Source organism: Acipenser ruthenus, chromosome 2 (assembly GCF_902713425.1).
Source record: "Acipenser ruthenus chromosome 2, fAciRut3.2 maternal haplotype, whole genome shotgun sequence".
Classification (NCBI taxonomy): Eukaryota; Metazoa; Chordata; class Actinopteri; order Acipenseriformes; family Acipenseridae; genus Acipenser; species Acipenser ruthenus.
Window position 1 is genome coordinate 92075961 of NC_081190.1, and position 14524 is coordinate 92090484.

Sequence of the window (14524 nt, forward strand, 5' to 3'; positions counted from 1 at the left end):
TGTTTCTTATTCATTCTAGAATAATAAACGTATTTATTTATTTATTTATTTATTTATTTATTTATTTGTTTGTTTGTTTGTTTGTTTGTTTGTTTGTGATCAAACTAACGCAATGGCGATTTGGAACAAATGGCTTTGAGAATCTGCCACAACTTGACTTACAATAAAACAATTAATAAAAAATAACTTCACCTTAGTTAATAAAACTACTGGCCTACAGGCTACGTTACTTTAGTTTGGAAAATAAACGCTAGGCGATGATAATAATAACCACCTTAGTCTTAAATTAACCGAAATCTATCCCTGTGCGATACACTTACTTTCTAATTGAAAAGCAGTCTGTTCTTTTATAACAAACAAAGCAACAAAGTACACGTCTCTGAAATTACTGTTGTTCTTTCCAGGAGATGCCATTGGGTCAAGTTGGATCTCCTTTACAGTAATAAAAAAAAGTTAGTCTACTTGTTTGGATCCATGCGACTATCACGATATAACCACATTAGAACTACTACTACTATTATTATTATTATTATTATTATTATTATTATTATTATTATTATTATTATTATTATTATTATTATTATTATTATTACAATCATCACAATCTCACAATAATGGAACAGCAGCAATCTTTCATTTGCTTATTTTATTCGTGTTATTGTGATTGGTCAAACGTGGTTTCTTCAAAAAAGAAACATGCATGTTTGTGTTTCTGAGTCTCGGTTACAATCGTCAACCTCGACCCAAAACGGCTGTGGATCTGGGCTATGCACACGTTCTTTGTGGTTTCAGCTGTTTAAAGCGAGCGAATAACTGGAAAGCAATGAGTTGACAAAAAAGTACACATAGCTAAGGTACTGGCAATTCCTTATCGTAACGCAAGTTATTTTGAATGTGTTATTATTATTGCTATCATTAAGTACTAGGAAAAATATATGAGTAATGTACTAATTTCACCCATTTAATGATATAAACCATACTGTGTGATACATTTACAACTTAATTAAGCTACTTATTACAAAAGCTTATACCGAGGCGTAAACTGAACAGACTAAAGCACACGGATACCTTTATTAGACCAATGACTGAAGCACTTAAATAAGCAACACCTACGCACTTAACTGTAGGCCCTACACAGTTATTATTCGGCGACCTCCCCGCACCCACAATACAGCAATAGCGAAGGGTAATAACAAAGCACTGGGTTGGGCTTAAATGGGGTTATTAAAGTGTAGATAGCCTACAATTATACAGGCGTTTTATTTGTTTATTGGGCATAGGCAGCGCGCAAATAAACTGGTGCATATAATATGACCTGCGGTATAGCTATAAAATCTTCTTAAAAGTCATAGGAGACAGCACTGTTTGTTGCTAGGAATATTATGTCATTAAATATTATTCCAGCTGGCAATGCAAACAATTTGATCCCGATTAAAATAAATACATCCATCTATCCATCTATCTATCTGTCGGTACGATACTAAATTAGATATGTTTACAAAAAACGAAATAATAATAATAATAATAATAATAATAATAATAATAATAATAATAATAATAATAATAATAATTAGTTGCTTCGCGTGATTTACTAATTAAACAGTCTCCATATTGTTGCATTGTCCAGTGGGTCATATTATAATGAATGCAATCATTTCGATGCCAGACAGCCTCCAGCACAGAGAAAAGCAGTTCCGGTGTAGCTCCAGTCCGCTTTGTCACAGGATCCATGTCTCCAGGTGCCCTCTCCAACCTTTTGGAGGCAGGTGAAGCTGTCCAATCAGATTGCCCTAGCCAGGTACGAGTGTGTATTTCACTCCTTTCATACAATCTGAGCCGCTTTTTAAACTTCACTGGAGCTCTCACATCAGTCGCTTTCACTTGACCAGGAGCCACACGCGCAGCTGCATGGATCCTGGGTACAGCTCTTGTCACTTCGGTTCCTTTTTTGGATAATAACTATCCGCACTCCATATATTTTACCCGCGACGACCTCTTCGTTTATAGCTTTTCTCTCAGCCAGAGCATCGCGTTTTCTTTTGGGATAGTAAGAATTGCTTAAGTCATCCGACTTTTTATTTTATTTCAATCTTTATTTCCCCACAGAACTGTCATACAATGTTTCAACAGGCAGCAAAGCGCTGTTTCACTATTGACTCTCTAGTAGCCAAGGACACTCCATTGACTTCCGAAGAGCCCATCAGACCCACAGCTCTGAGCTACCCGAACCCCGCAGAAGCCTTTATGAACGGCTTCCAGAGCTCGGGGGGTAGGTCCCTGTACACCAGCCCGGAGCTGGTGTTCCCCGAGGCGATGAACCACCCATCACTGGCTGTTCACCCCCACCAACTCGGGGCCGCCCATCTGCAACACCCGCACTCATTCTTTGGACCCCAGCACCGGGACCCCCTTAATTTCTATCCCTGGGTTTTAAGGAACAGATTCTTTGGGCACAGATTTCAAGGTACATTAATAATAATAATAATAATAATAATAATAATAATAATAATAATAATAATAATAATAATAATAATAATAATATATTTATATATGTATTTGTGTATACATGTATTCATGAATATTACGTTGGTCTATTTATGCACTTTTTTGCGACAAAAGAATGACAAGCATATGCATGCTCACTGTTTACGATTTCATTAAGCAATTTATAAATGCAATGTACAAAACCAATATAGCGATTAACTTCGAATAATATGATACAATGGATCATGTAATATATGCTCATCGACGCTATTTTGTATTGTATTAGTGTTAAATTGGGAAATGATTACTAGTATTATAAAATAATGCACATTTATTGTGGGTATAGGTAATTTAACACAATACATTGAGACCTTGCTACTGGGTTTATCCTACTTAAAAAAAAAAAAAAAAAATCAGAGTACAAATAATGCATATGTCCAGAGAAACTTTGACAGCTTGGTTTGAGGTGCAAGCCTCAATTTTTGTGTTGGTTAAAGAGGGACACTTTGTAACCAAAAAAAAAAAATGATTAAAGACGTCATTATACATTCATTAAAACAGTTATTTCTGGTATTCAAAAGTCCCGTTGATTTGAAATAATAATAATAATAATAATAATAATAATAATAATAATAATAATAATAATAATAATAAACTTCAATATAATTGTGCTCAATGTGGTAAGTATTTATATCATTAAAGATGAAAAGTTTAAATATAAACGATATGTGCTTTTCTATTTTTGTTGTTGTTGTTACATTTAAAATTATTATTTTGGATTTGGTTTGAGGTGATGATGTTATTAGTTGTCTAGTAAGAAACAACTAATACCTTTTCATTAGGATGTCAGTGCAGACAGAGCTGATTGATGGCACTGCTCAGATCCCAAATCACTGTGCATAGAAACACTCCGTGAATTGGGCTATTTGTAATTAACACCAATTTATGACGTAAAATTTCTTAATGTGTAATTGTTGATGGATGTTAAAAACGTGGGCTACTTTATCAGAGCTTTGTATTCTATATTGTAAGTCGTAAAAAAAATAAAATAATGAACGTCCCAAACCAAAATGCAACAACTCAAACGTTTTATTGGTCACTCTTATAAAAATCTGCAAAATTACATAAAAATGCCGCAGTGTAACCGTAGAAGACAGTTTGCAATATATCTGTCTGTTAATGTCCAGGGATTTATTACAAAAAATGTTCTAGAATGTTTACAGCTTTGTCAACAGGAGTAGTTTTTGTTTTAACATTTTCTTTAATAATAATAATAATAATAATAATAATAATAATAATAATAATAATAATAATAATAATAATAATAATAATAATAACTGGATACCAAAAAAAGTTTTGAGGACCTTGCCCTTAATTATCACAGTATAGGTCTAAAGTGTCTAATTAAGGATTACACGATTTATGTTATAAATATAACTGTGTTTCCCCCAATCAAACGTTATTTGATCATTTTAGACTTATTGGCTAAACTACATCAATATCGGGTGCACGTTGTCTTAATGCATCCCCTGAGTTATTTATGTTTTTGTATAAAACGACACAGAGGCGTTTATTAATTCCAGTCCTGTCAGTGTTGGTGACAGAATATCAAGTATCGGTGCATATATTCAATAAAAGCGAAGGACGAGCTTATAGCCTTACTGCGTTTCCCTCCCAATGGTCTCTTAAACTCATTACAGGGTTCTAAATGCAAATCCACATTAGACCTTTCACTCAGTACACTTAACCGAGGGGGGGGGGGGGGGGGGGGGGGTGATAACACAAGGAGAAAAAGATCATCAAAGGCAGGCTTTGTTCTCGGAGGAAAGAAAAAGATTAAGTTATCTCTTCGACAGCAAATTTCCTCGCCTTGCTCCCGGCGATGGCTGCTCCTGCAGCGCGGCTCTGCTCCCGAGATAGCTGGAATTGTTATACGTCACGGGACTAGCGATGAGAGGGTCAGATTGAGAGAAATACAAGGGTCTTACTACTGTTGCAAAACCACATTTTTACTTTCTCTCCAATACCACAGACCATTTGAGCTAGTTTGACCAGACTGATACAAACAACTTACATCTGTCCTCTACCAATCCCCATAGTTATCCTGTTTTAAGAGCAGATATACATACAGCAAGAGCGCTTCAAAAGTAAGGTGTCAGATTTTACAGTTGACCCCATGGCCAGGGTCAGTTGTAACAGGGGGTGGGGTCAGATCTAACATTCTTTAAAGGATAATTAAATAAATAACACCACATTTTATTTAACTCAGCAACTGAATGTTTTATTGAATAAGATAAATTTTTACATTAACATCAAAAACTGAATATCTTTATTCAAAAGAACAATGTTTATATTAGGCATATATATATATATATATATATATATATATATATATATATATATATATATATATATATATATATATATATATATATATATATATAGTTTCCTTCAGTGCATTCGTGTGCCCAAAGCTTGAATGACCGACACTGGACGGACCCGCACTTCCTGGGTCGGGGTGAAGCACAGGCTTCAAGGTACACTAAGCCAAGATACTCTTCTTCATTAGAGGATCAGAGTTATGCCGTGCAACTCAGAAAGTTGTGTAGGCTATTGAATTTGATAGATTGAGCAAATATCATGCTAAATAAGATATTTGAATTAAACGAATGAAATTCACACGCATGATATTAAAATCTCGTTTTTGTTTGTTTGTTGATTTGTGTATTTTATTTTATTTTTTAAGATTGAAGCCTATTATTGGATGTTTGAAGTTATGGTCGAATAATTTCTTTATAGAATGAGCTATGACTTTAAAGAACGCCAAATAAGATAATATTATGAAACCCATTGTAAGGCGTATTTCGTGTGCGACTGTTATTATTATTATTATTATTATTATTATTATTATTATTATTATTATTATTATTATTTGCATTATCCATACTTCATAAACACAGTGACATTACAACAGAAATGCTTTGTTTTTATTATCACATAGTAATTTAGCGTAGTCTAGACTACAAGGTAACCAGAATCAAGATACGTTTAGTTGAATTGCAGGTCTTTTTTATTTATTGGATTGTCAACAGAAGAGGAATTTGCCCTCCAGCTTAAAAACTGAAAAAAAAATCCTCAATTACTCGCGTTAATATAATTGCCATGTTTAGATACCGGTATATAGTGCCTACTAATTATACAACAAATATTAGCGTGGCGGATTTAGTGTGGAGAGATAATTGCCTGCAATTTGTTTCTCCTGTAGTACATTTTTAAAGCAAATGTGTTTAGTAAATTACTCGATCCCTCTATATGCAATGCCTGTGCTATTGTCTGTGTTCATGATGTTAAAGGCATTCACGATCGGGTAAGATATATTACACATTGCCCTTATTACACTGAAATAGCAGTTGGATGCCCATAAGGTATTTACTAACGAAAGGGTTTTTTTTAACCGACAAACGAACTTCTGATGTTACAGAGAATTAGTAAGAAACAACTGCACGGGCCTCTTAGGCTGTTTAATTTAATCTTTATACTTCAATGTTTGGTTTTCTTGAAATAAAACATCAGCTGGGGATAGCTAAAAATGTAAGGTGGCAAATGCTTTGTGAATATATCAGCTATTCAGCAGGAACAACAAACGAACAAGTTAACGGCCGAGCACGTAGTTTATGATTTTAAACCGACGTAAATTAAATAAACAAATAAACTCAACAATGTGTTCAAATATTAAACTGAGACCCTATTTTGATGTTCATGTAAAAAATAATGAGACAAATGTTTGGAGTTTGGAGAAAACAATTCCTGCATAAAACAAGAGATAACTTCTGAACAGTGGGTTCTCATTTTTTTAATCTTGATTTTCATTAGCATTATTTCTTTCTGATCCCCATGGTGTTCGATTAAGTTTTGAACATTTTGTTCTAATCGAGTTGTTTGATTTTGACGCTCGATCGAGTTACTGATATCAAACTGCCCAAGATGAAGGGGTATTCTTCTAACATTATATTAAAATTACAGTACATCATCATATCATGCCGTATGATGATGGTTGTTATTTTAGCTTTATTAAGCTACTGCTGCACGATATTAAATGTTCACAAACTTGATCTCCGCTCGACATTTACTTGCAAAACGTGTATGAGATTCTAAATGTGAGGCACCGGCTAAAATGTGTTGTTATTAGACATTTAACATGCATAAGAACATGAGAGAATTTACGAACGAGAGGAGTGTCTGATTATAAAGAGATGTGAGAAATGAAATGAAAGCATTTATCGAGGGAAACAACTATAGTAATAACAATCTTAATAAAATGAAAATGAAAAAATGAAAGGGTAAATCTAATACGTTTTAAAATAAATTAGAAATTAAGAAGAAAAAATAGCGCACAAATGAACAATACAGAAATCGAAAAGAAAGAAAGAAAGAAAGAAAGAAAGAAATAGCTAAAGCACGCAAGAGCAGAGATGTCAGCCCTTTCAGTCTGTTCACTGCAGGGTACTAATAATCGCGAGGTTAATTAAGGGGGTCTGGTTAGAGCTCATTTCTAGTAGATTAATCTCCAATAGCGGGACTCCCATGAACAAACAAATCCCGTGGGAGAGCGCTACAGTGAGGCTGATCCGTTCTCCATTTGTGTTCTCAGGAAGCGAAGTTTCCCAGGAAAGTTTGTTAATGCACGGCCCCTTCGCCAGGAAGCCAAAGCGGATCCGCACTGCCTTCTCCCCGTCACAGCTCCTGCGGTTGGAAAGGGCTTTCGAGAAGAACCATTATGTGGTGGGGGCCGAGAGGAAGCAGTTAGCCAACGGCCTCAGTCTGTCCGAAACACAGGTAACACCACAGGAGTTGTACACGCATTGAGCCACCTTGGCTAATGCGGGATAAATGTTGATATTAAAATACAAATTCGCAATGCTGCCTAATTGACTGATATTACATTTTCTTTTTTTTAATGCGGCTTCTCAAACGCAGCGCGTTGTGGGGGAAGTGGGTCAACTTGGTATAACAACACAATCATTCCTGCATTGTAGAACTCGCATTAGGTCACACGGTCCCCTTTTTAGTTTAGTTGCTCCGCTTAAAGATTTATTTAAAAAAAAAAAAAAAAAAAACAGTAACACAACATATAAATGAAATATGAAAAGCACATTATAGCAAACAAAAGTAGGCCTACACAAAGCATAACTATAGACTATAGGGGGCGGCCCTACTTAGCAACGTTCGCAAACACCTAAGACAATAGAAAAACACTTCTGCGAACATTTAGCTCCAGTCGACAAGTCAGCGTTAGCGCTGGACATGGTCTGAACTTTAGGGGAGTGTCCTTATTTACATACAGATGTAGCGATTTAGCGAACCATCGACAGTGTTAGCGTTTGCGTTTCAGCTGACCTGTGAAAACCAGGTCTAAACTGTGCGTGGTCGACTATATACCGGTGAAACTACCAGGGAAGCAGGCAAAGAAAAGAGAAAGAGAGAGAGAGAGAGAGAGAGAGAGAGAGAAAGAGAGAGAGAGAGAGAGAGAGAGAGAGAGAGAGAGAGAGAGAGAGAGAGAGAGAGAGAGAGAGAGAGAGAGAGAGAGACAGAGGATAAGCGCTTCTACTATAATTTCTACATGGCCAGACAAAGAGGAGGAGACGTCCCCAAATATTTAGAAGTCATCTGTCTTTCCTGAGCCGGTCTGACACACAATGTATGTAGCAATTTCGCCTCAATAGACTAACAATCACTCACATCTGCCAACTGCTTCATTCAGGCTAACGTGGAAGGAGACATGCGGAGAGCACACTGTTTGCCTGTAGCACTAAGATACGCGCACCAACACAGAATAGGCACTTCTACGTGATCTGTGATGCCAACAACTACTTCACAAATGTGTATGCAAACTATCGCTGCTCCGGTCATGGCTTGTTTATCCTCGCTAATTCGCAGGTGGCAGCTGCGTTTCAGCCGGATGACAGTCTTAGAGAGGCTGGGTGATAGGGGACAACGTGTATCCACTGAAGCGGTGGCTACTGACACCGCTGCTCAACCGCACGACCCCTGTTGAACAGCCGTACATTTAAATGTGCTGGTACTGTAATTGAGCGAACATTTGGAATCCTCAAAATGTGATATATATATAACAGGAAAGCATTTATTATAATAAAGACAGCGACGGTGCTCACGGTTTGTAGCTGAGCTATACATGCCTAACTTAAGGAAAACTCCTGATTCTAAACTTAATTTTGCTTATAGATCCCCTTTTAAATTTCGTATTCACTCCCCCCCCCTCCAGGCGTTCCTATGATCTAAACCTGTGAATTGCAAAAATAGAACATGGCAAATCACACCTGTGTGCGCGCGAACCTATTTATTATGCTGGTATATATTCTAAGGTGCGTTTCCTCCCCCACATTTATAAAGCTGTGTACACATTTCCACATCAATCCAACAAGGTCTTCAGAAATTATGAAGCAGATAAGCTTTCACAGAAACAAACAAAACAAACCCCCATAAAAGGAAACAAAAAGTATTAAAAAGGTAGGTTATGTGCATTGCCTGTGCAGTTTGTGATACAAGGTGTAGGCTTATGCATTGTGTGGAAATATTGAAATGCAACAGAATTGCTAGAAGGACAATTGTGCAGTCTGTATATTGACCGGCAGCATGTCTAACAGAGCCATATCGTTTCATGCTTACTTCAAACCCTTGGAAAGTGTATGTGCATTACAAGAAGGGATAAGCCACCTTTTCACATTTTTTCTGGTATTGTTATTCACTTTAGGTGTCATATAATAATCATCATGTCCATTCATGAAATGTACAGGGGGAAAAAACATACAGCATAAAATATGCAATTACCACACTTGTAGAAAATACTACATAAAACAATTGATCACATGGCTCTGTTTTGTTTTCTTTTAAATATATTTTCGTATCAATTTTATTACCCAAAACAAATGTTCTTAATCAATAATTAATGAGATGAATAATGTTTCATTCTCAGGTGTATTGCTAGTGCTATGTGCCATTCTTTCTAAATTAATTACGTCTTATACTTCTGAATACTGAAGCAATATTTTAAATCTATAATACACTCTAAAAGTTGCTGTTATAGTTACAATACTGTAGCGTTGTGCGCACACAGGCAAGCAGGGAAGAAGGGACACAACACACTGAAATCAGTTCCAAATCTTTTATTTCCAGAAGCTAATCTCTAGCGCCCACTCAGAGACCACTGCTCTGACTGCTTCAATGCTTTCTAGAACACAAGCCAATCAGGACAGCAACAGCAACACCAAATGGCGGCGCAGTGCCCTTTTATAACATAGCTGTGCCCCTTTATGTTAATAGGGTGCCAGAGCTTTAAACACATCCCATTGGTCCTCAGCCTCACACCAGGACCAATGGGCACAGACAACCAACAGCCAAATACAGGGGAGACACAGACAGCACCGCATGCGCAGGTTACATTTACACATAGACGCAGAGACAGGGTAAGACAAGCAATGGCGGGAAATACAGAGCGGAAAGGGAACACAATACAGGAACACAATACAAAACATAATTGCGTGGATCACTATGTTCAGGGGCCAGGCCCAGAGCTGTAGGCTCGGTGGGTTGGGGTGCCACATGGTACCCTGCGCCTGAGCTGTATCAGAGGGGAGAACCAAACTCTCCTGGGCCAGTATGGAGCTATTAAGAGCACCTTGGCCCGGTCATGTCTAACCTTCTCCAAACACAGCAGTAGCAGCGCCAGCAGCGGAAACACATAGAGTAGACGTGCTGGCCACGGGTGTGCCAGTGCATCTATCCCAAGAAGTCCTCCTCTTTTTATGGAGAACCACAGGGGGCAGTGTGTTGACTCGTGAGAGGCAAAAAGGTCTACTTCTGCTCTCCCGAATCTCTCCCAAAAGGCTCGCGATCTCCACTCCGAGCCGTTGGGGAACCCCTTGAGAGGAGGTCCACAGCGCAGTTGGTCACTCCAGGCAGGTGAACTGCCAGAAGTGAGAGGAGGTTCAACTGGGCAGAAGCTTGTGGGCCACATGGTGGATACTGGGCGACCGTAAACCACCCTGATGGTTTATGTAGGACACCACAGATGTGTTGTCCGTACGGACGAGCATGTGTCTCCCCCAAACCTGCTTCAAAAATTCTTGCAAGGACAGGTACACTGCCTGCAGTTCCAAAATATTGATATGGTGACCCTCCCATGGGGGCTGCCACACACCCTCTACGCCTCGGCCATTCCACACTCCGCCCCAGCCTGAGTTGGACGCGTCAGTGGTGATGACCTCTCTCCTGTAGAGTGCCTGGACACTGTCAATAGGAGGTTGCAGTTCAAACCCGGCTGACAAGCCATGCTGTTGAACCAAACAGGGGCAACAGGTCACTAGTTACTGTTTTGTAGCGAGTAGCAGGGATGCCCACCTGCATAAGCCACTGGCTAATTTCTTAGTCAGTACAAACACGAGACTAGAAATAGCCTGCTTGCGACCAAGCCTTTGTAATAGTTCTGCTGGACAGCTGCACTAAAACAGCAATGAGCTGCTAAAGTAGGAACACCCACTGTAGCTGCTCGGGATTCAATACTTACCTTTACCTGTAAGAAATGAAAAACAGTATATGTATACAACCGAAAGGAAACACAAAGCCAAATACATGGTAAACAATACTGTAAAATTAATAATTAAACACTTATTAAATAATATATTTTCAATAGTATTCTAAATATATAAATATCAGCTGAACAAGTTATGGGCTTGGTGCGCTAAGATCCCGGGAGGAACGGCAGTAGAGCCGCAGTCTTCCCGCGAGGGCGCAGTGGGACTTGAAAATACAGAAAATACAGAAAACACGCTAGAAATAATAAAAAAAAAACTAATTATTATAGCGATTCCGGTATAATTTTGCACTTTTTTTAAAGTAATTGCTAAAAAATAAAAGGAGCGCTAAATAATCAGGAGGATTTACTTATCAACTCTGTGATGTTAATCATGTTAGGCTGAAAGGAAATGCCGATACTGTCAGGGTGAGTAGTGAGATTATGCTCGTGCGGGCGGAGCAGCACTACGACACCCTCCTCTGAAGAGTTTTTTTGTTTTAAAGTTTTCAGGTTTGGGTATCTTAAAGGGGAACACCCATTTTGTAATGAAAGGGAACTTTTCGTGTTCAGGGTGGGGTTGTCTTGCGAATGACCCGATTGTGATGCAGGACATTCATTTAACCCAAACCCGATGTGAAGAGGACCATTCGAAAACACAAGCAATGAGCAGCAATGCCACAGTGCGCGTTGGTCTTCTAATTAAAGCTACAGTACCACATTAGTGGCACAGTGCACTACACAACAGAATAAAATAACACATCAAATAGCACACCTAAATATTCTACATTTCTTTAATTCTAACACATAATTACATTAATCACTAAATAAACATGGTTTATGGGTAGAATTACACACAAGTTTTTTTTTCTTTTCTTTTTGTTATAGTTTTACGTAAAAAGAATTGAGTGTTGAAAGGTGTAGGTGAACTTTTGCTAGTTTCGTTAGTTTTTATTTCTCTTCATACACAATCATCTTCATTTTCATATAATAATGATAAATGCATAAATCAATTAGATAGTTTGATCATTTTATTTGAAAGCAATGTATTTATTTATTTATTTAATTTCCAAAGTAACATAGTTTGACACATTGGCGTATTGCTGGAATGTATTTTATATTGTTTTGGCCAGGTTACAATACTGTTAATAATTCAAACAACACCAACAGCAAAACCTTTTTTTTCTCCCAGATAGAAAGTTAATTTTAAAAATGGAGGTTTTAACTGGTAAAAATATGCATGTATATTTCAGCCCCCAACTATAGACTTTAATGACCATCTTAGCCTATCAGGTTCAGGATAGAGCTTCAGAAACTAGAAAATACATTTCAGTACAATAAATACCAATGAAAAAAAGGCCAGTGTTTAAAGTATTTATAAAGTAATTAAATTGAAACACATCATAAAACACTTATGTACATTTTTTAATGCACTCCACTGCAGTCATTACCTACAAGATGATTTTGTCTTTTGTTAGGTGTCCTCGGAAGACAAACAAAAAAGACTAAACTGTTTTGATAACTAGCATAGTAACGCACAACAACAGTTGTTGTCACTGGGGTTGGCTGGGTAGTTGTTCCTGACTGTGGTGCTGTGTCGATCCTTCCCCAGGTAAAGGTGTGGTTCCAGAACAGACGGACAAAGCACAAGAGGCAGAAGCTGGATGAGGAGGGCCCAGAGTCTCAGCAGAAGAAGAAAGGGTCTCACCATATCAACAGGTGGCGGATGGCCACCAAGCAGTCCAGCTCGGAGGACATTGACGTCACATCTGAGGACTAACTAGCCCCCTTCGGAGGGGATCCCCAGACATTGAGCTGGGGGCTCCAGACTACCTACGAACACTAAGACATTTTCTAGTGCAATGCACTATTTATTATAGAATATGTAAAATATATATGTATATACCGGCATATATACAACTATATTGAAAAACAACGAGGACAAAATAAGTCTGCAGGAATCCCCCCAGCTTGGATTAAACCTGAGAAGTGAAGCTGGTGGTGTGTCCAAACACTCCTGGTGGTGTGTCTAAAACATATGTCCAAACACGCTTCTATCAAGAAAAAAAGTGCTGGACAGCTGTGACTTTGTGTGTATGTGTGTGTTATAATAACAACAACTAAAAAACTAAAGCAAGCATGGGAGCGAATGGGAGAGTCAGAGATTGAGGTGTTTGCTGGGATTTGGTTGGCTCATCCTTTCCCCAACTTCCTGGGTTGGGTCCTGAACAGTCAGCTGCAGCGAGCAAGCTGCAGCTTTTGTTTAGTTCATCGGGCCACCATTTTTCCATTGACACCTGGCACAGCCAATAAAAACAATGGACTAGCCAATATCTAGTCTTCTTTTTGAGAGTGAATGCCTTTCCTTTGCAGTTGTTGGGAGATCTTCCAAAGCAATCTTGCAATAAGGTTTTTGAGCCCACCGTACAATAACTGTATTAATGTTGACTTAAAATGAGCATATTTATTTTAGTGGTGGTATGTATATCTTCTGCCATCAGTGTCTGGGAGCAAGCAACATACTCTGCTCCCAGTGGACATATTCTTTGCAATCTCATAGCAGATGGACCTTTGCCTGGATACACCGACTTCTAAACTAATCTCTATGTGGAGAAGAAGAACTAACAGCATCCCAAGCATCCAAGAGCCATGGCGCCATGCGGCCAGTCGGACATATTTTTCATGTATTTATTTATTTAAAATTATTATTTTTTCTCGTTTCACAGTAAGGATCACACGGCAAAAGCATTTTGTACCAAGAAAATTAAATATGGCAATCCTTCATGTCTCTGTGTGTTCTCAGAATGCACAGGCTGGTTAATCCAGTAATCTAAACTTGACAAGGAAGAACACTGAAGTTAGGTTATGCACAGCTGCATGTCAGTTTTGGAGGTTAACATTAATATCAGGTAGTCCAAGATTATTGCTAAACATGTAAATTCCTCAAGCAATATAGTTTGGTTGCAGTTGTTTGAAGAATATGATAGCAGTTGTTTAAATATATATATATATATATATATATATATATATATATATATATATATATATATATATATATATATATATATATTTATATATGTGTGTGTGTGTGTGTATGCGTGTGTTTATATATAACAAGAAGTTATACAAAATGTATTTATTTTACATGGTGCCTATGTACATTAGATTAGGCTGATATACAAAAATAAATAAATAAATAAATAAATAAATAAACACTTTTTTCCAATTTAAGGAATACGCTTTCACAATTTTCAAACTCTTTTAAGGCAACAACTAGCGCAAAATGTGCAATGTATTCAGCAGCCTTATTGTATACATGTTAAGACATGGTTTCGAAAGGTGTGACATAACCTGATTCCATTATGACTTCTTAATGCTAACTAGACAGTGATGGAAATAACTGAAGTGTTAACCTCTGATACTGACATAAAACTGCTTGAAGAAAAAAGC

The 14524-nt window shown here is 37.6% G+C and overlaps 1 protein-coding gene across 1 annotated transcript; it reads left to right on the plus strand.

Moving 5' to 3' along the window:
* The first annotated feature begins 1663 nt into the window (after nt 1-1663).
* Nucleotides 1664-14072, plus strand: emx1 (empty spiracles homeobox 1). The gene is made up of 3 exons (XM_034015938.3): nt 1664-2464; nt 7136-7320; nt 12687-14072. The coding sequence occupies exons 1-3, from the start codon at nt 2119-2121 to the stop codon at nt 12852-12854; spliced, it is 699 nt and encodes a 232-aa protein (XP_033871829.1). The 5' UTR covers nt 1664-2118; the 3' UTR covers nt 12855-14072.
* Nucleotides 14073-14524: the final 452 nt, after the last annotated feature.

Coding starts and splice junctions, on each gene's coding strand:
- emx1 (XM_034015938.3), top strand. CDS start 2,119: ATGTTTCAACAGGCAGCAAAGCGCTGTTTCACTATTGACTCTCTAGTA. Junction 2,465..7,135: donor CTTTGGGCACAGATTTCAAG/GTACATTAATAA, acceptor TTGTGTTCTCAG/GAAGCGAAGTTTCCCAGGAA. Junction 7,321..12,686: donor TCAGTCTGTCCGAAACACAG/GTAACACCACAG, acceptor ATCCTTCCCCAG/GTAAAGGTGTGGTTCCAGAA.